General features: G+C 38.7%; 3 protein-coding genes and 1 long non-coding RNA gene across 5 annotated transcripts in view; 3 read left to right on the top strand and 1 right to left on the bottom strand.

Annotated features, from left to right (window-relative positions):
* The window catches only part of stag1b (STAG1 cohesin complex component b), a 30,294-nt gene extending 25,998 nt beyond the window's left edge, over positions 1–4,296 (top strand). Inside the window, exons 30-34 of the mRNA XM_073863610.1 lie at positions 783–957; positions 1,033–1,149; positions 2,295–2,409; positions 2,917–2,997; positions 3,527–4,296. Coding sequence (XP_073719711.1) covers positions 783–957; positions 1,033–1,149; positions 2,295–2,409; positions 2,917–2,997; positions 3,527–3,550 — 512 coding nt within the window. The 3' untranslated portion in view covers positions 3,551–4,296. The remainder of the gene's footprint in view (positions 1–782; positions 958–1,032; positions 1,150–2,294; positions 2,410–2,916; positions 2,998–3,526) is intronic.
* A 1,229-nt stretch (positions 4,297–5,525) lies between these two features.
* Positions 5,526–10,256, top strand: msl2b (MSL complex subunit 2b). The gene is made up of 2 exons (XM_055181488.2): positions 5,526–6,742; positions 7,832–10,256. The coding sequence occupies exons 1-2, from the start codon at positions 6,601–6,603 to the stop codon at positions 9,502–9,504; spliced, it is 1,815 nt and encodes a 604-aa protein (XP_055037463.2). The 5' UTR covers positions 5,526–6,600; the 3' UTR covers positions 9,505–10,256.
* A 585-nt stretch (positions 10,257–10,841) lies between these two features.
* LOC129426328 (uncharacterized) lies at positions 10,842–20,587 on the top strand. The gene is made up of 2 exons (XR_008638377.2): positions 10,842–11,296; positions 20,209–20,587. It is a non-coding gene; the product is annotated as an uncharacterized lncRNA (long non-coding RNA).
* tnfsf10 (TNF superfamily member 10) lies at positions 11,519–16,587 on the bottom strand. Of its 2 annotated transcripts, XM_055182583.2 has the most exons (6): positions 16,551–16,587; positions 15,226–15,395; positions 14,129–14,275; positions 13,856–13,901; positions 13,659–13,775; positions 11,519–13,079 (listed from the first exon to the last, which is right to left on the bottom strand). In XM_055182583.2, the coding sequence occupies exons 1-6, from the start codon at positions 16,570–16,572 to the stop codon at positions 12,616–12,618; spliced, it is 966 nt and encodes a 321-aa protein (XP_055038558.1). In that variant the 5' UTR covers positions 16,573–16,587; the 3' UTR covers positions 11,519–12,615. The 2 variants fall into 2 exon arrangements, with proteins under 2 accessions (XP_055038558.1, XP_073719852.1); XM_073863751.1 differs by lacking the exon at positions 16,551–16,587 and having other exon boundaries at positions 15,226–15,453.
* Positions 20,588–22,191: the final 1,604 nt, after the last annotated feature.

Genomic DNA, 22,191 nt, shown 5'->3' with positions numbered 1-22,191 from the left:
ACTAAACTCAACACTTAACAGTTTTTTTAACAGAGTTTTAAAGGGCTCTAAACAATCTCAAACGAGGCATAAGGGTCTTCTTCAGCAAAACGATAGTCATCTTCGACACGAAAAACAAAAACATGCACTTTTAAACCACAACCTCCTGTCCATCCCCGGTCCCGTGACGCGCCAACACGACCTCACGCAAAACGTCATCACGTCAAGAGGTCGCGGATGACCTATGCGAAACTACGCCCCAGTGTTTACAAGTGTGGAGAAAGAGGACCATTTTGACGTTGTTGTATGTCGAATGATAATACTTAATGTCTTTGTGTCAGTTTATTGTTTAAAATGGTCCGCATATATGTAACACGTGACCTTTCCACGTCATTACGCAATTACGTGAGGTCACGCTGGCTCGTCACACAGCCGGAGGAAGAAGAGAAGTTGTGTTTTAAAAGTGCATATATTTTGTTTTTCTTGTCAAGAATGACAATATTTCGCTGGATAGGACCCTTGTGCCTCGATTGGGATTGTTTGGAGTCCTTTGAAACTCCATTGAAAAAAACTGTTAAGTGTTGAGTTAAGTGTTAAGTGTTGGGGTCTATTGAAGTCCATTAAATTGAGAAAAATCCTGTAATGTTTTCCTCAAAAAACATAATTTCTTCCCGACTGAACAAAGAAAGACATCAACTTTTTGGATGACATGGTGGTTTTTTTTAGGAAAAAGGACTAATCCATTAAATAATACACATGAAAATCTGGGCTACGTTTAAAATCGCCGCTTATTACCCTGACAGAGGAGAGTGTGGACAGCTCGTGGATGATGCGCAATGACACCCTCCAGACACCAGGTGGCCTCCACACCCCACAGCTCACATCCACTGTCCTCAGAGAAAACCCCAGACAGGCAGCAGAACACATCCCAGACCAGGACTCGTCGGAACCAGGCTCAGAACCAGACTACATGCACAAGTATACAACTAAAGCTTAAATTTTACATCTTTTATGCCACTTGTTGAACATCAACTAAATGTCTTTTACTTTCAGTCCTCAGATGCAGATGTCGTGGTTGGATCAACAGCAGAAGATGGATGAGGTAAACCGAAAAGAGAGAGGAGGGATGAACTACATGAAGGCACGCAGTGGTGGAATGAGACAGCAGGTGTACGTACTCACACTTTTTACATGTTATGCGTGTCTAATAAAGCAACAAGTCACTAGAAGAAATAATTTTTTTGAATTACTGTAAAATTGCCCAAAAGCCCCTAATACAGTGATTTCTCGAGTAAACTCAAAATTTTACCTTCATTCATCTCATTATTTATTAATAGTAAAACAAGTCATAATTTCTCGTCAGTTAATATAGTCGATATTAGGGATGCATAACGATTAATCACGGTTCATCTATAGCAGAATTAAAAGCTTTGTTTACATCATATGTGTGTAAACTGTGTATAATAATTGTGTATATATTTTAAGAAATATATATATATTTATATATAATATAAATTATACATAAATATACAAATGTATATACACAAGTAAACATTTCTTAAATATATATACATGCATGTGTGTGCATTTATCTATACAAAGTTATTATACACAGTTCACACACACACATATAATGTAAACAAAAACTTTTATTCTGCTATAGATTAATCGCCATTAATCGTTATGGTCAATATATTGACGTGGACGGCATTTGGGCACAGTTCAAGGCAACCGTATCAAATCTGAGTGTGCCCTTACTCATCATTTGGTTGCATGTTCTTCATTGTTTAGTTTTAGTACCTGTGAGGCGTTATTAATTATTACCCTTGAATTTGAAAATGTCTTGTGTTGTTTTTGAAAACAAAATCATCTGATCATTAAGGGGGAGTGTACACTAAAGTGTTTACACCATGACCGCCGTATGTTTTCAATTGTTTCCAATAAAAGTGCCACGCTTTTCCAAAACTGCAGCAGCTGGTGTGTTTTTTTTATGCTTGAGAGCCTGCCAGAGTCCCCAGAGTTCAAAAATGTTCAGCTTTGGGTGAAACGCTCAGCTCGTTAATGTCACTTTTTACTTGGCCGTCCAATCACAGTGGAGGAGGGGCGGGACAAATATCACAACAACCAACCTGCGCTTTGTTCAACGACAAAGGAGAAGTACTTAAAGCACTTAGCTGAAAAACGCTGGCAAGCGCACACAGTCTGCGTCCACCCCGGTTTTCCGCCACGTTTAAACGCTTTGGTGTACACGCCCCCTAAGGTAGAAAATATAAGAGATTGCACGACCTTTAAACTCAAGTCATTCTGTCATGTAGGCGAGGTCTCATGGAAGATGATGCCGAACCCATCTTTGAAGATGTGATGATGTCCTCACGAGGTCAGCTGGAGGATATGAACGAGGAATTCGAGGACACCATGGTGATAGATCTGGTGAGAATTTAGATGTGATGATCTCTGCTTAAATTTTGAGGAATATCCATACTGTCTCTGGCAGCAAATACCATATGTGACCCTGGGTCATAAGGGCCAATTTTTTTTTTTAATTAAGATTTATACATCATAGGTTTTCCATTGATGTATGGTTTATAAGGAAAAGACCAATTAAAAAAAATATATATATCCAATTTTGAGAAAATCTTGTCTAAATGAAGTCCTTAGCAACACATATTACTAATAATAAATACATATTTGATATATTCACAGTAGGAAATTTACTAAATATCTTCATGAAACATGATCTTCACTTAATATCACAATGATTTTTGACATATATATGGATCAAAATTATCTTTTTTTTTATGTATTGTTGGCTATTGCTACAAATATACCTGTGCGACTTAAAACTGGTTTTGTGGTCCAGGGTCACATATTTGTTTATTTGTTAAAATCATTTTCTTTGCAGTTGCTCTGTGTAAATTTTGCCTTTATATTTTTCAGCCACCATCAAGAAACAGGAGAGAAAGAGCAGAACTTAGACCAGACTTTTTTGACTCTACAGCCATAATGGAAGATGAATCCGTAAGCGCATCTGATTAATAAACTTAATCGTTTATATATAAATTAGATGAATGTTTAACAACGCAGTTCAAGGGACAGTTCACAAGAGTTTTTTTATGATGTCAAAAAAATCTTTGGTGTCCCCAGAGTGCATATGTGAAGTTTTAGCTCAAAATACCATATAGATAATTTATTATAACATGTTAAAATTGCCAATTTTTAGGTGTGAACAAAAATATGCCATTTTTGTGTGGCCTTTTAAATGCAAATGAGCTGATCTCTGCACTAAATAGTGCCGTGGTTGGATAGTGCGGTATTATCCCCTTTTGACATCACAAAGGGAGCCAGATTTTAATGACCAATTTATTTACATGCTTGCAGAGAATGGTTTACCAAAGCTAAGTTACTGGGTTGCACTGGGGACACAAATATAGCACTCAGATTTTTATGATATGTCCCCTTTAAGCATTTTATCATTCATAGATTGCATTTAGTGCTGCTGAGAAGGAAGTACTAATTCTTTATTTATGTTTCCTTCTTCCTCTTATAGGGATTTGGTATGCAGATGTTTTGAGAGCGATTGCAGCCTATAGAGGTGATCACAACCAGCAACCAACAAGAATTGCATTAAATGTTTATTTTGTGTTTTATTGACTGTTTCACATAACTGTACAGAGGCATGTGAGCTTCTTGTCTTAGTTTTGTGAATATGGTCATAATCCCATCGTATGCATTTTTTCAGTTAATATAGAGGCTGTAAAAATCGAAATCTTAAAAGTGGTGTTTAATACTTTTTGGCAGTATTGGTTCCTCATTAGCAGTTTAATCAGATTAACGTTTCAGGACTTTTTCATCTATTCATCTTGTGGGTTTATTCCCGATTGACTCCTCAGGAAGACAAAAGTCATAGAAAGGCCATTTTCATTTTCTCATTCTCTGTTTCTTTAGGTTTGTCCACATGGTTAGTTGGCCTTTATGCACCTAACTAGTGAAAAATATTTGATATCTTTAATGTGGTTTAAATGTACTTTTGGAAAAAACTACTTGATTTATCAGATTGATAAAGCCCACTTTTGTTCGTAATAACTCTATAATACTAAAATTGAAATATATACTGATGTTTATACAGGAAATGATTATTTGAGACTTACACGGGAGTATTCCTTACTTCGGTTACACTGGTCCTGTGTTTCGTTTATTAACCTGTTTGTCGTTTACCTCTGTTTATAGTCCGCTCAGTGGTTGTGTGTTCGTGGGAACGTAGCTTTCACACAATACTGTATTGCTGTGAATGTCGTCGATCATTTAATGGACTTCAATGTCCACCTTAATCCACAGAGCAGGTTTTTATGTAGCCTGTGTGGTACTGAAGACAAGCAGAACCATTGTTTAGAACGGTGCTTTTAGATACAATTCACCAATTAAACAATGGGATTATCATTATTTTAATGTTTTTACTGTTTGAACTTTTGCTTTTTCTAAAGAAATGTTTAAATAAAAGTATTTAAAAAAAATATTGGCAAGTAAGTTATTTAAAAGGAACGTCTTGTTTCTGATATACTCCTTGTTATCATGGTCTGTCTTTATTAGTCTCAGACAGTAGGGGTAAAGATCTACGTACACCAAAATATGATTTTAATGAGAAGTGAGGAAAAATGACAGGCTTGTGTCAACTTACATTGGTTTAAACAGGAAGCAAAATATAGGTTTTCTGTGCAGCAGTAAGTATTTTCCTTAAATTAAATGAAACGTAAATTCCAATTAAATGAACTAACGCTATTTTATACAATTCTCAATCTAAAAGATAAGAACTAAATAAAGGTAATCCACAACTGGGCATTAGATGGCGCTAAATGCAATGGTACAGGCGGGCAGCTCCGGTGTTATTTGGGAAATATGAAGAGAAGTTAGCCAAGGAATGCTGTTATGCATGGTTTCTGTATTTGCAATAAAAAAAATGTAAAAATATTTTGTGCTAGTCGAAAATCCCAAATTTTCGTTATGGAAATTGTTTTAAAACTTTATCCAGCTTTTCTAGACGTTCAATTCATGCGAACAAAGTTGTTTACATGTGACGTCAGAGGCGAGCTTTACGTCACTGGATAGCAGTTACTTTTCAGTTATTTCATTATATATTTAATATTTAGGCGTTGTTTTACTGTTTCTATACAGCTTTATGTTTAAAGATTTGTTCCTTATGAAGCACCGAGTGACTTCAGCACTTTTTATTTAACTAAGGTGAAGTAAAACGTAATTCTTAGGATTGCTTTGTGAATTGACTGACTGCATATACCTAATGCGTTTGTTTTCAGTATTCCATTCAACGTTTGCTTTACCCCTGTTAACCATTGGATAATTTCCTCTCGAGGTGCCACGCCCCACTCGAAACGCTCATGCAACCAAGGCAACCATTCGCCCACACAGGTTTGCAATCTCATTTCGAAGCAGCCGTAATATCGCGATATCTGTGACGGCTGCGCCCATTCCTTGCAGCGTTTACTTTTGTTATCGCGAGACGTGTACGTCTGCGCCCATTCCTTTAGCATGTGTTGCCTTGTTCTCGCGAGACGTGACAGCAGCGCCCCCTCCTTGTTCTAATGCGGAGAGGAAGAGAGGGGAGAAGCCTTTTCAAATACACATTTCAATATCGCTATTGAATTTATATCTATATATTTTTCTCCAAAGGAATGACTTGTGCATTTACGTCGTGGATACTGGATTTGTCTAATTATTAGACGTATTGCATCCCACTCCAGAAAAACGCCGGGATAAATCCTTAAAGAAGACAAGCGGCCTATTTTTGTTCCTGACATCCTGGAGGCGCAGTTCACTGTCGGCCGGTGTAATTCACATCAAACGGACATTAAACTCGCGGCTCCTTTGTTTACGCGCGACCCGCAAAACAATTCACAAGCATGCGCGGTGAATTACCGCCGCATTGACGCCGGATTTTTTGCATGCACTGGAAAGACTTGATACACAAAGCGGCCTGTTTTCCTTTTTTTGCGCCATGAAAAGCGGCGGACAATAACAGAGAGACGGCGCACGAGTCCAGATCCACACACGGTGCCCGCTAACAGCGATCACGAAGATAATAAGCAAATCTCCGGAACAGCATTGCAAACAAGGACCGCATTCATCCAGAATGAGGCCGAGAGAGTAATCTGTGCGCTGTATATGAATTTACTGGGGTGAAGAGCGCCACCAACGTGTTGTTGTTGAATTTTATATCGAAACTATAACTGTATCACCGACCTCAGACGGGATTTTAATGGAGTATCGATGATCATATATTGCAAATGCGTCGTTGCATTTGAATCACATCAGCGTGGACGATCGTGTGTCCGGCGACGATGATTCGCGCGTATTTCTTGCCGTGGAAGAGGGGAAAGCGTTGAGATGGAGCGGCATTCATGAATGCGATGTGCAAAGACCAATTTTCCGTGCTTGTGCACCGATATCCGGTGAAATATTTATCGCATGCATAAAGCATTCCTTGCATTCACAGTCGACGGATCCCATTTACATTGATGTTACGTGGGCTGCTGGCGGGACTGAAGCCTCACGGTCGCTCCTTTTCTTTTTCCTCCCCGAACTGGATCTGTCTAGCGCGACACTGCTGAGATGAACCCGGTGAATGCGACCACTCTCTACGTGTCAGCTTGTCGGTCGGTGCTGCAGTGCGATCCCCGGGACCCCCAGGCTTTGGAGGAAATCTATAAGCTCTTGCCTTTTTTCAGACAGTCTCTCGCCTGCCTTGTTTGTGGTGAGGGTTTTATATGATTCAGCTTGATCACTGCATGTGATCGCTGCATGCATGTTTAGTTACTGCACGGTTGCATGATCGTTTCTGCTCGATCCCTTCATGCATTTAAATCACTCCAGGGTTGCATGGTCGCCACTTGCGTGTTTAGTCTGCATGGTTGCATGATGATCACTTCTGCATGCTTGTAGCTTCAGATGATTTCCTTAGCTCCCCCGACCATGACACACCCCCATTGAGTACACACATTCCTGACACACAATCACAACACGAGCGTAGGCATTTATAAACACATCAGTGAATACAGCCTTTAATTAAGTACTCGAGACAGTTAAGTTTAAAAGCATTTAAAGTTACCCCTGTTTAGTAATGCTTCATTTGGAATGACTTGGCAATTTTTTCTACTAATCATTTGTAACACTGCTTGTCAACAGCCCAGATGAAGTGATTTTTGTGATATATCGTTTTCTACATAAAATCACCCTGTGTAATGTATAACATTGTGTGAAAACATAACCTTGATATCTTTGAATGAGTAAGATCATGTCAAATATTGAAATAAAACTTTGACGCTCTTAATCCCCAAATTAAACAACATGATACAAAATCCAAGCATGCATTTGGTATTTCATCTCTTCTATAAAATGGTGTAATTCAATGTATATTTGTATTAAAGTATGTTTACATGCTAGATGTGCATGCATGTGTTCTTAAAAAAGTGCTGCATTTAAGACCCTTGTTTGCCATATGCTATGTATGTAATATGAACCACACCATTCAACTCCCCATCAGTGGTAAACAAGTGTGGCTTTTGTTGAATGATACCAAATCCTTGAAGAGCGAATGTATTTCAGTGCATTACTAGTTATGTTTGTTTGCTCATATCACCTTAAACATTTATTCATTTGGCAGATGCTTTTATACAAAAAGTAACGAATACATTTATTTATCAAGTGTGTTTGCCACTAAGCTAAACAGGAGAACAAGGTGGGAAGTATGAAAGCAGCCTATTTAAACTTGCGATGAATAGCATCATCTAGCATGCATCAAATTAACTAGCAAGATTTTAATGGCCTTTTTTCGTTCATTCAGGTAATTTACTCCAAGATCCAATAGCTCCAAGCAACTCGACGTGCCAGCACTATGTCTGTAAATCATGTAAGGGCAAAAAGATGATAATGAAGCCATCGTGTAGCTGGTGTAAAGACTATGAACAGTTTGAAGAGAACAAGCAGCTGTGCATCTTGGTGGACTGCTACAAAAAGCTCTGCGAGTACATTGCACACTCCCCTCTCGCCCAGCACATTTCAAGCGCTGCGGGAGGGTCCCCAGACCTACTGGCTCTGTTGAACGAGGACCTCCAATTGGACAATAGCGAGGGGGAGGACTCTCTTTCTTTGAGCTTGACAAACCGGTCCCCTACACCCTCAACCTCAGAAACACTCCCTGATGAGGGCCAATCCCCTTCAACAGAGATCAAGGAACAAGGCCTCAGTCCTGTAGGGGTGAACGGTCTTCAGGATTGTAACGGTTTGACTAATGTTGAGGAATTAACCGCCAGTTTCCCTTTACTAGGGTCAAATGTTCCTGAAGCTGGGGACAACGGGAGCCAAGTAGTGAAACAAGAGAGTTTCACAAATGAGATCCCTGTGTGTGAAGCGGTGGCAGCCGCTGATGAAGAACTTTGTACCAGCACCATGGACCTTTGTGGTTTCGAAGGGGATATGAAGCATGATGGTGGGACTCTCCTCTTGAGTGTAGAGGAGGTACTCAGGACTCTGGACCCAGATGACGTCCCCCAGGAAGAATGTTCGGCTATCTTACAGTCGACTCTCGAATCCTCTGAGAACTTAAATGAACCATTTGGCATTTCGTGCGCCTCGGTTGACTCCCCTCAGCAGCTCACCTCACTACCAGGCGACTCGCAGGAAGTTCTAGTTCCCCACCACCCAACGTTCCACAAAAATCCTCAATCTTTGGGAATTTCCTTTTCAGCTGTGACACCAGGAGTGCCACGGTCCAACCGCAAGCGGTCGCGGTCGGAGAGCGACAGCGAAAAGATTCAACCCTTACCCATTTCCACCTTTATTCGGGGCCCTGCGCTGGACGCCTCAGCCCCGGTTGCTGTCAAGTGTGAACCCACATCTCCCACTCAGACTATTCCTCACATGGCAACGGTGCCCAACGGTGAAGGCCTTCCTAAAGTGGGAAAAACATTATTGGCGTCCACAAAAAATGTTAAAAAGAACCTCGACCACCACGGACCCAAAAAGGCATGCACTAAGTCTAAGCAGGGAACTTCCAAGGTGAAAGAAAAGATGAAAGAACGGATTGTGACTAACACCCTTATTCCGGGGAGCCCTACGAAAGTGGTTTATAAAAAGGCGCAGGAGAAAAAAGGTTGCAAGTGTGGCAGAGCAACCCAAAACCCAAGTGTTCTTACGTGCCGGGGCCAACGTTGTCCCTGTTACTCCAACCGCAAAGCTTGTCTGGACTGCATATGCAGGGGCTGCCAAAACTCTTACATGGCCAATGGTGAGAAGAAGCTAGAGGCCTTTGCGGTTCCAGAGAAAGCCTTCGAGCAGACAAGACTCACCCTGGGCATCAACGTCACCAGCATCGCCGTACGAAACGCCACTGGCAGTGGTACGGGTGGGATGCTCAACGTCTCCACGACGGCCGGTTCACCTGTTGCCTCCTTTTTGGCTACGGGGCCCCACGAAGACAAAGGATTTGATGAACCGTTGGACATGGGGTTCGACTGAGCACCAGAAGTTATTGCTCAACCATCACCCTGTATTCCAAACCAACTTGCTTTCAGCAAGAAGGCAATGTGTACTGAGGGGTTGGTGCCAGCGGAGTTTGTGATAAGGCAGCTATTGTGATTCTGTTCCAGTTCACATCAATTATACTAGCTATTGCTGAAGCTTGTGTCTTTATATCACTTGTACTGTTTTTTGTTGTTTTTCTTGCACACCATTAGGGAGAGTGAGGGGTTTCCTTTTTGGTAAAAGTTTTTCTATTTTGTAGTACAAGTGATTTGCAAGGCACGATCTTTGGCAAGATATACCTGACCTCATTGTTGCGGGTCACACTATGTGCATATGTGGAAGCTTTTCAATTTGTAGGTTTGGGGAAGATACCTGGTTAATGAAACGGTACCCTACAGCATCAGTAGAGACTGGTTGTATTTATAAACATTTTTTGTACACAGACTTACCGAATTCAATTTCAAAGTACATTTTATGATATATTTTGTAAGTTACATTAACAGCATTTGCAGTATTTATTGGGTATCACTTAACATAGATTGTGGTCCACCCAGGGCATCGCCTGTATACTATTTCTACAGAGGCAAGTCACGGAGATGCAGTATGTACGGTTTTCTGTCTAAGTTATGTTGTCGTCCTGATTGTGCTAGTTTTTGCTGTCTGAAACTGTTATTTTTTTCTGTTGAGGGCATTTAAATACCTGTAATATAAGTGTAACATATTTCCACAAAAAAGAAAAATCCTAACACGACTCCTTGTCTTTCTTTTCAAAATTACAGAAATTATGCTCCATCTGGTTCAGATTTTATAAACCATGTTCCCACGTTTATAAAGGTGGTTTGAATGGGAAGTGCTATGATTAATGTGGCCGTATATTAAAACCTGAATACACATCAGGATCACAAAAACATCAAACAGTTGCTCACAGGCAATAGTTGCTTGGTTAAACAATGGGTACTGCGAACAATTACAATTGTGGATTACAATATGAACAAAGGACGGCAGTAAAACATATGTTGTCCATATGGGAGTAAGTGGGTATTGCAACTGCTGAATTGGTAGACAAAAAAAACATTGCAAGGTTTAATTTTCTGAAAAAAGTATCAGGAAGGTAAATACAGCTTTATAAGATACTAAATTAAATGGCACACAGGCAAATAAGATTCTCTGTAATTTATCTATACGCAATAATAATAATGTGTATTGTAGGAATGTGGATCTTACAAGGTCTTTTATGGTATTGTGCATGATAGATTTCAATGACGTTTAATTTTAATTCAAGCACAGTCTGCAGTACCTTGGATATTTCAGTGACCCTTAAACGTCAAAAATTAAATTATGATTAATATAATTAAATTTTATTTTGTATTTAAAAGTTGAGAGAGACGGAAGCTTTCCCGCCAGTGGGCGTGGTTTTAGCGCCGACAGCGGACACGCCCCCAGCGTTTGAGAGCACAGAATCCTGAATGTTTGAAGATTTTAATAACTTATTTTTTTATTTTGCGGGTTGTAATTTTTAAAATTTGACCGAGTGAGTCACATTTTCTGTGGTGTCATAAACTGAGAACACATTTAATATTGGACTTTACGCGTCTTGAAGACATTTACTCCTAAGTTACTTCTTGTGGATATCGCTGCAGTTTCAGTTGTTACACATTATTTGAAAGTAAACATCCTAAAACTGACTAAACAACAATTTAGACAGAAAACGTGCACTACAAGAGAGGAAACACTTAAAAATCTGCATTTTGGTTCTGAAGAGGCATTTGGGGTTCACGACATGCAGGTGAGTAAATTACGATAAAAAATGTATTTTTGGGTAACGTTAAACTATCATTTATAAAATAATTTACTTTATTAAACACTGGTGTAGCAAAGTAAACTAGATAGTAAACTAAAATGAGTTTATGGTCATATGTTGTCAGATAAATCCATGTGGTGCAATGTTTCATGCCACCACAAGAGGGCGGAATACAGAAAATGTGCTTTCATAATGCAAAAGTTTGAGTTTACTTTATCTAAAAATTTTATTCATGATGACATAACATGAAACAAAATTCAAACTTTACAGAGTTTGATAAATGAACAGCTTCAAAAATAGTTGGATTATTCCAGTGGATAACGCAAACATTTGAAATAGCCTAGCAGTTTACATTTAAGCACATGTTATAGGAAAAAGTGAAACAGTCTGCAGTTGAATAACAGTATTTAAGATAGCATTTATATTTGTATATTTTAACAAAAAAGTGTAATTGTATATACTGATAGAACAGCTGTGTGCAATTCAGACAACATACAGGACTTTTTTTAGTGTAGTCTTAGGTTATGGACATTTCTCAATATGTTTAACACATGTATATACAAAAGAAATTATGTACAAGACAATTTACCATTATACAAGTCACAGTGATTTTCACATTTAAGTCGCAGATTCATGTTCTTCAGAAAGACAGGAGTCCCGATGGTCCTTTGAAATTAATGATGATGTAATAAAAAAACAATACACACTATACAAACGCACAATAGTAGTGCATATACAAACAAGTACAATCAATGCATGATTCAGAAAGAAGTGCGCAAGTCTAGGTCATCAAAGTAAAAAATAGTCTCTCCACGTGTATTTCAACATCCCATTTTGTTTTCAATGCTACATGAGGTCACAGGTCCAAAAAGGATGAAAGCCAGCAGGAAAAGCCTGCAGCTCATCCTAAAAATCACACCTTCCTTTTCCTGCCACGTCCAAACAACTTGCTTCCAAACACCCTGGCAAGCCCGCACTTTTCTTCGCCCCTCCAGGCGTAGGTGATGAGTTCAAACACCTTTCGCGGGGCGCATTGCTTCACACTTTTCACTAAGAAACTGATTTATGATTGAACGCACCGGCCGAGCATAAAGAAGCGGCAAATATTTGCACCGTTCAGAGATCTCATCAATCACGGTTAACTGTTTGGACAGGTGACGGTGCATCTCGGCAAGCACATCCAAATGTTTAAAGGCACTTGGCTGCCTTTCAAAGACAGCTCAGGTAAAAATGCCAAGCAAGCTGAGTCTTGTCGCTCATCCTCTAGAAGTGCGCTTTTTCCATTGCGCGCCACTATTTTGTGTCTAGCTGACCAAGAACGCACCGAAAAAGCTCGACTTTTCATCCATGTCGATAGTGCTTACGTTGCTGACGGTCACAAACACCCTATCCCCCCCTCCGAGCTGAAAAAGGCCCGCTTGATAGATAGAGTACAGGCCGTATTCAGTGTCACGTGACCAGCAAGTCGTCCGAGCGTTCTTCATAAGCAGTATGGGCACCGGGTACGAACTCACTTTTTTGTACACATACTGCAACATGGGTTTCCCCCAGACCGACTCGCTGGACGTGGCGTCCTCTTCCTCCTTATCATTCTCGTCTTCTTCTATAAGTGTGTGTCTGAAGTAAGTTTGGGAGTAGATGTAATACAGGCCCGCCTGCGGTACCACCAGCTCCCCGTCACTCAGCTCTACGTTCTGGAGAAAAGCCAAACCCTTTTCGGACTCCCACGATTGAATCTTCTGACCGTAGACCTTCCTGTTCGGCAGACCTGCATTGTCAAGCCAAATACAAGGATTATGGGGTTGGGTTTGACAGAAAAGCCGCATTGTTTCAGCATTTGGCAAGAAGGGAGGCTACTTGTTTCAAAGACTCAGCTCGACTTACAAACCAGCTTTTTGTTTTAGGCAAATGGCCATGGAGATATGATGAAGAAACAGTGTGTGGGACTTTAAAATGACAATCATAAATACGTCCCTACATAAAAGCGGAGAAAGGTTTTATGAGCTTTTCTAGGAAGCGAATACAAAAACAAAGAACGCAGCCATTGTTTAAGATTTCAGTATAGTTATGCAGAATTTTATCTGATTTGGACTTCATCCAGTTCGCAGTTCGGTTTATTTTACTTTACCCTCCATGATGCAGGTGAATGTGGACTATAACCCAGAGATAAACAAGTGCGTGTTGCTTAAAGTCTCTAATTTAGTAAGATCATCATTTTGAAACAAAAACAGACACTTGAATGATAAAACCCGTGTGAGTTTAACTTCGCCGATTCCCAGATGTGAATAACAAAGCTAAGCTTGCTTTGGTTTGGTTTAATTTAAGTCGTTCCAGGATCGAGACTCACCTCCTGACTTTTCTGTCTCTGGTATATAACTGCCTGTCACATGTGCTGCAATCTTAGGCCGAGGGGAATCGTCTTGGTCTTGGACCACCAATGAAGGAAGTACTCTGGAGACTTCATCTGTTGAAAATACCAAACTTAATCTTCATATCTTTAAAAAAAATAATAAACATTTTGATGTGTTTTAACTTTATAAATACCTTTTACTGCTGATGAAATTTCTTTTTGATAACGACTGGACATTGACTGTTAAAAATAAGATTAAACATTTATTAGAATAAAAACAGAACATTTTACAAAAGAGAAAGAGCAATTCTTTAGCAACCGGCCAGGTTTCCGCCATATGCATCGGCCTTAATCTTAGACAAATGAAGAAAATTCCTCTATTAATTAAAAAGTAAAATGATCTGGGCCATAATAGGCTCATTGTTGTCTCCAACAATATGACTTCAATCCCTGTCTGAAGCTGCTACCTTTTCAATGAGAAAGTGTAGCTGTTGCGTGACCTGCCAGCAGGGGTCGTCTTTTCCCTCCGCCGCGTTTAACTCCTGACCCTTTATGGTCCTCAGGTTTGCACGCATCAGACACGAAACGCTGCTCTTGGAGAAAGTTTCTTTCATCTGTAAATAATAATAATAATAATAATGCATAAGTATTTCACATTTAAACATATGATTTCAAAACTAATGCAATGCTAAGTGCCTTTACGAAATTGGGTCCCAAAAGCACACATAGCTACATGAAATCGTTTTGCAAACATAAAATGTAAAATTATATTATGTATACTATTATGCATTTCATATAATTGCTTAAAATCGTGTAATTGCATGGAAAACATCTACTATTTTTTAAATTATAATTTGTATATTTTAATATAGATAAATGCAAAGATTAAATTTTGTGTTTAAATTAGATTTGTTTTATGTGTTAATTATTATCTTACAGGAAAATCAACTGTGGTTTTATTATAGTAAAACTGTAACCTTTAGGCAGATTTATTACCATTTGTATTAGGCCTTCCATAATTTGACTGCAAATATCATGGTCAAATATAGTTCATTTGTACATTTGCGGTTACTGTTATTGTATTAAAGTAACTATGCTTTAGTTTCAGTTTCAGATTAAACTGAAAACCATAGTTAATATGCGTGATATTTTACATGCATATACATGTTAAATGCTGACATTTTGTCGGCTATTATCAAATGATTTGCTAAAATATATTCTCTGTGACATGCCAAAACAAACACTTTATATGCGTTCTTTATGTATCCAAAAGCTTTCGGTTTTATGTTTGTTTGTTTTATTTGCATTGACTGGACGCCCGCTGTTGCCTAACTTGTACTTCAAGCTCCACTGAGCGACCTGTTGGCATCTTTCCACCAAACAAAATGCAAGCGCACTTTGAAAGCGCAAACAACTCGAAAAAGCGTGCAAACATTATTCATTGCTGACGTTTTCCTTTACATCGTTTCGCCGTCTCACCACGCGCAACGACGCGTTCGGACAACTTTGCAACAGCTTTGCGCGTACGTGCAATATAGATACCATAAAACACGCGGGCCCTTACCGTCGACAGGACGTTGCTGAAATATATGAAGGTCACGGCCACGGCTATCGTCTGCAGGAGAATTGCAGCCAGCAGCATAAGTCCGATATACTGCATGCTGTGTGATCCTGTCATGCTGACTATTGCGTGTGTGCTGCAGCTCGAGACAAAAGCTGAGAATTCCTTCTTCTCTGTTACATATGAAAAAAAACAGGGAGGCGGGGCAGCAAAGACTTGCATATCAGGGAAACCGAGAGTTTGGCTACATTGTACTTTCCCTTCACTTACATATATGCATAGCTTGATCTTTCTCTTTATGTAATTGCTTGTGAAGGTTAGGCTTCCTATAAACTTATTAATAGATTACTTCCTCTAAAATTGTGCTTTGTCAAGTAGTTTTGCTTTTACAAACTACTTTATTTTCATTTACGGTGATGCATTGTTCTGTTGTAATGCCGCACGGTCGATTTTCTGGAAAACATGACCGATTCTGCATTTGATTTCTAACATGTGGTTGCAATCTGGTCCTATTTAGAAAGTCTGGGGGGTATTGCATGTATTGTGCTCAATCTGAGGGGCTGGACTTTTTTGCTATTTGATTTAAAGAGCTATTCTGTTACTACCATCAAACTCAGTTGACAGGTTTTGGTGGGCCCCTTTAAAAACAATGTCAATCCTAAATTTCAATGTCCGACGTAGAAACACGTTTTTCAAGCATGTTCTTAACTCTTTATCATTTTAAAAACAAAATTATTCGTGTAATTTATAGCTTATGGGTCATTCTAGAGAAAAGGTGGAATTCTGGTGATGGAAATTTGCTTAAATGAACTTCTTTCAAAACACCCAAAACTTGTCAAATGAGTCCGCAAAACGGGGAGCTTAATCTATGTTTAATTTTTAATACATTTTAATAAAGAATCCTTGACGTTGTATCTTCAATACCTGACAAAATGAGAATATAATAATAGATAATGAATATGATAAAACTTGTAAACTTAAACAGTTTTCCATCTTGTTTTGTTTGTATGCTTTTATGTTGGTCAGTTAAAGGAATTGTGCTTAGGAAGTACTCATTAGAGAAGACGGTAACACCAATGATGGTAACACTAATGACAATTTACAGAAAAAACTAACATTTTTAACAAAATGGCTGCCATTAGCCATGTGCTATTTAATCAGAGATGTAACAATCACATACTTATTCAGTATAATGTATTTTTATGTAAAGATCTTAACACTCCCAGCTATAAAAAAGAGTAACACTAATGACATCCAAAAAATCTTATCTCAAAATTCTTAGATATATCATGATATTTTAGTCAAATAAGGTAAGACATCTCAAAAACCTTTTGCCTTCCTCCACTGCATTTCTTTCACTGACCTCTTGCCCCAAGAAAAACTTCAAAGAGCTGATGCATTGTTTCAAAATAAAGGTGCTTTGGGTATGGTAACACCAATGACATAAATTTGGGGGACAAATATTTATTTGATAATATTCAAAGTAGTAGTGTATTTTTACCATTTCAGTGTTGTAGTACATACAGGGTTAAAGGTAAATGTAAATTAGATTTGTTTTATAAAAAACATGGTTTTAAATAATAAGTACACAGTTCAACTTTCATGTATGATCAAAGGGACAGGGCAATTTTCAGGACCAGACATTTAAAAAAAAGTTTAAAAAAGGAAAAAAAGAAAATTACATAAATAAACTCTCTCATCATGTTAAGGACAGTCTATATTTATTAAATATATATATCATTATGGGATTATTGGGTCAAATTAAATGATTAAGGGGTCTGCAAAAGCAAGGGACAAGCATTTCCACCTTTTTTGTAGAATGACCCTTATATATAATATGTGCCTTCCACCCCAAACCAACACAGTGATCAACACACAGTGTAATGAAAAACAGAGCTTCCTTGCCATTTATGATTATTAGGCTTAAAGACATAATAACACTTCAGCAAAGCATATTACTTAACCTATAGGTGCTGCAGGGAGTTAAAGTTTGCTTGCAAGTTCTTTTCATAACCATTTATAGATGTTTTAAAAGTTATGAATGCGTTCACAGCTGAACAGTATTCAAGATCAAGCACCATCCTCATCTGCAAGCATCAGCAAGCAAACAATCTGCTTTTTAAGGGTTTGTTTGTGCCAGATATATCACGCTGAGATTAGATCAGCGTTTATAATCAATAGCAGATGAACGAAGGTGACCGAACTGGCTTCGTTGATCTCCTGTGATGTTGAGTAGTATGTCTTTCTCTGAAAAAAGTATGGTAGGTGGGAAATAAATGGAGCGTGAGATCTGAGGCATGCTTCTTTAGAAATGATCACCAAAGCTGATTATTTGTTTTTACAGCTCAAAAAAAGTTTTGGAGTTCTGAGTAATTGTTATTTTAAGTATTACCTTTGTCACAGCTGTGCCTCTTTAAAAATAAATTTGACAATTGTTGTTATCTGGTGCAGAGCCGTACAGTTACATGGGTAGCATAGCTCAAAAATAGACATGGGCCGGTTTCAAGGTATACAGAGATTTTAACCAGTCAAGGTTTCAAAACCACTAAAATATTCTGTGATACCGTCTCCAAGGTATGAGCTGTGTTTATACAAAATTCATTTAATCATTAAGTCATGTGATTGATTTGATGTTTACATTTAATATACATTACAAAAATATTATATATTTTTGAAAGCATACTATCATTTAAAGGCTTTATTTTTACATGGCAATTAAAAATAACACATTTTAGTGTTGCAATGGCAATACCGCAACACCGTGAAATTTATGCTAAAGGTTATTATACCGTCAGAATATTATACCATTTTTAAACATATCTGCACTAAAAATATTGTGTTGGTTTAATCCATGGTTGGGTAAATAATGGACAGAACCAGTGTGAGCATTGTTGGGATGTCTTATGAATCTCATTACTGGAATATTTTCTGAGAAGCTGGAGAATTCAGAAAATGCTTCTGTCTGTCAAGAAGAAAAATACTGAGATATTAAATAGTTTTTATTTCCTACAATCTAAAAGTGTTGGGTTGCTTTAATCCAGTGGTTTTCAAACTTGAGATGTTGCCAGAGGGCCCCGTTTTATGGCATTTTATAAAATACATAAATTGATCATAAATTCTATGTACCTAAACTCATTGTTAATATTATAATTTTATTGTTATAGTAATATTTATGTATGTCTAATTACTTTGGCGGAAAGGGTTATTGGGGGATAATGACTGATTGGGGGATAGTGGCGGCTGGTGACTGCTCTTCCGAGGGGCGCAAATTCAAAATAAGTGTTCGGAGTGTCATGTGTGTTGCCAAAATATGTGTTTGTTGCGTCATGTAAACCATGTGCATCACGTGTTTTGTCAAAATAAGTGCTTGCTGCACACGCATCAAAACCGTTTATGATAAAAGAGAAACTCACGCTCACAAAATACACGCAAGTCACACTGAAAACCCTAATAAGTTGATTGAACTCAAATTATTTGAGTAAACTTGTTCCCTCAATTTAATTGAGTAATGGGGTCTCCCAAAACATGCATATTTAAGTTTACTTAACTTGGTGGCCACATAGACTGAACTTAAAAATTTTAATTCAGCAAACTTGGAGTTTGTACAGTGCACTTAAACAATTAGGTTCACTTGGTGTTCATAAAGATTGAAGTTACATAGTCATTTAACTGTATATAACAATGTGTAATGAAAGGTATTCAGGAATGTTAATGAATGAATGAATGAACTTAATTCTCCACAGAAGCACACAACACACTGCACTGTTCATGTGAATCTTCATTATAGTGGAAAGAAATACAATGAGTTAAATGTGGTGCATGCATACCAAAGGAAACACTGATCACCGGAACGGGGACTTCACAAAAACTATAATTTACAAAAAAACCCACCAATAATGTTACAAAGAGTGTAAAACTCTAAGAAATGTTATAATCCACTGGTTTATATGTCCTACCAGTTGTTATTCTTAGACCAAAGATAAATCAATCTTAATTTCCAGGTGCAAGGACTTATGGGTATTCCTCACAGCATTTTGAACTGATAATCTTAAATTAATTGCACTTGATTTTTTTAAGTTTATGGATTATGTAAGTTAATAAGTTAAATGAACAAAGATAGTTAAGTTATGGATCCAAAATGCAAAATTTAAGTCATGATTGCATGACATTTTGAGTACAAACAGCATTAGGGCTTAGTAAACTCTGATTACGCATGAGATTATGCGAGTATCTGGCAAACGCGAGCGTCTCTTTTATCATAAACGCATTAGACGGTCTGCACCAGGCACTTATTTTGACAAGACACATCGATGCACATAGGATCACTCGACGCGCAGAACACATATTTTGAAATTACGAACCACACACATGACGGGCTACATACACGTTGTGACAAAGTTGTATGAAGCTCTGAAGAATTTCTAAATAAATGTAAAAAAAAGAGATTGTTTTATGTAATTAATATTTTTGGGGGGGCGTGCAAAGGGATGCACCCTACGCAAGGAGGCAGCACACCAAAAGGTTTAAGAACCACTTTCTTCATCCTTTGTATTAAATAGAAAACCTGCTGGGTTGTTGTTACACTGTCGGAAAAAAATGGTCCCTACCTGTTACTGTGGCAGTACCCTTTCAAAAAGTAAACATTTGCACCTAAAGAGTTCATATTAGTAGTTTATAAGTGCTTATTGGTACCTAATGTATACATATCTGTACCTAAATAGTACATATAGGATCTTTGTAAAGGGTACTGCCCCAGTGACAGCTTGGGACAATTTTGTGACATGACCATTTAACAGTGTACCAAACAAACCAGCATAGATCTAAAACCTAATATTTATCCAACAATGGTTTAAAACAACCGAACTTTTTTTGTAGTATATTGGAATTCTAATGGAAATCTGTACTGTATAAAACACAATAAAACATTGTACAGACTTATTCTTAATTCAAACATTTCTCTTTGTTTCCACACCCATTCGCTCACAGTCTGTGTTTCTCTCATTTCACTCTATCTCTGTCAGCCAGCTGTGTTGGACTGCGGTCTCTGAAGGCCGCGGTGTTGACACGTCCGTCCAGCTCTGGATCGTAGGCAACTTAAACAATGCAACAAGCAATGGCGTGAATATGAACATATCTGGCACAGACACAGTGGAAGGGAGGAGAAGGAACACAAAGGAGGAGGGAAAAAAGAACGGCAGGCGACCAGAGGACGGGCCGGAAACTTGGGATTTTCCAGCAGAAGCGAATGCAATGTGTAGATTTGGCTGGGTTGAATTTAGCTGACGCCAAGAGAAGCAACAGCCAATGAGTGACAAAATCATTGCTTAAGTTGACCTTACCACATTTATACAGTACATCAGCAGAATGATCTGGTTGTTTCTTTTGTGAGTGTTTGGGTTTTAGTGTGTGTGTGGGGCGGTGAGGGGAGTTTTATTTTTGCCCGTGAAACATGACTGCGGTGTGGAGGCAAAATTGACCGATGTCCTTCACCAGAGACAAAATCCTCCCACATTGACTCCCTTTATCTCTGAAGCTGAATGTTTTACGAAACCACTGGACGCACAGAGTTACAAAATTTTCATAAACAAATTAAGTGAAAAAACTGATTTACAATGACAGGCTTTTAGTCATATCTGTGAACAAAAATAGAGACTTGGCAAACACTTAGAACACCCAAGCAACCGCATACACCCTAAAAATGCTGTATTATTTTCAACGCAGCATTGGGTCAAAAAGAAGCAAACCCAGCCATTGGGTTAAATTAGAAAATGTTTATATTTGACCCAACAATGGGTTAAAACAACCCAGCATGAGTTCGTCCCTTTTCGACCCAAAGCTGGATTGAAAATAACCCAACATTGTTTAGAGTGTAACAATACCCTGGCAACCACTCAGCACACCTTGGTGGCCTTATAGCAATGTCTTGGCAAGCACTCAGAAAATCATGGCAACCACATAACAACACCCTGGCAACCACTCAGCACACCTTGGCAACCTTATAGCAAAGCACTGGCAACCACTCACCACACCTTGGAAACCGCATAACAACACACTTGCACTCAGAACACCTTCGCAACCTTCGCAAGCAGGCTGTCGCGGTCCGCATGAACTTCCGGCAAACTCTGCTAAGAATAAATAACAACAAAGTACTTTAAATGTAGATTAATTATATAACAAGCAAAAAAACAACACATAGATTACCTAGGAAACCAAAACATGTGTTATTTTCGATGAGGATTTTGTTCAAGAGATCAGTTTAGCAACTAGTCAGACCATTAAAAAAAACGAAACCGGAAGTAAGGTTCAGATCCAGACGTGTATCACGTGTGTCCGATGAAACCGTCTATAGCAATGTCCTGGCAAACACCCAGAACATCTTGGCAACTGCCTTACAACACCCTGGCAACCTTATAGCAATGCCCTGGCAAACACCCAGAACATCTTGGCAACTGCATAACAACACCCTGGCAACCACTCAGTCAGCACACTTTGGTAACTGCACAACATCGTGGCAACCACTCAGCACACCTTGGTAACTGCACAACATTGTGGCAACCACTCTGCACACCTTGGTAGCCTTATAGCCAATGCCTTGGCAAGCACTCTGAACACCTTGGCAATCCATAACAACACCCTGGAAACTACTCAGCAAACTTTGGTGGCCTTATAGCAATGCCTTGGCAAGCACTCAGAAAATCATGGCAACCACATAACAACACCCTGGCAACCACTCAGCACACCTTGGCAACCTTATAGCAAAGCACTGGCAACCACTCACCACACCTTGGAAACTGCATGACAACACACTGGCAAACACTCAGAACACCTTCGCAACCTTATAGACGGTTTCAGCAGTAACAACATAAACAAGCGGCTGTCGCGGTCCGCATGAACTTCCGGTAAACTCCGCTAAGAATAAATAACAACAAAGTACTTTAAATGTAGTAATTATATAACAAGCAAAAAAAC

This window comes from Misgurnus anguillicaudatus, chromosome 25 (assembly GCF_027580225.2).
Source record: "Misgurnus anguillicaudatus chromosome 25, ASM2758022v2, whole genome shotgun sequence".
Taxonomy (NCBI): domain Eukaryota; kingdom Metazoa; phylum Chordata; class Actinopteri; order Cypriniformes; family Cobitidae; genus Misgurnus; species Misgurnus anguillicaudatus.
The sequence above is the reverse complement of the archived record's forward strand: the minus strand, read 5'-3'. Positions and strand labels throughout refer to the sequence as shown.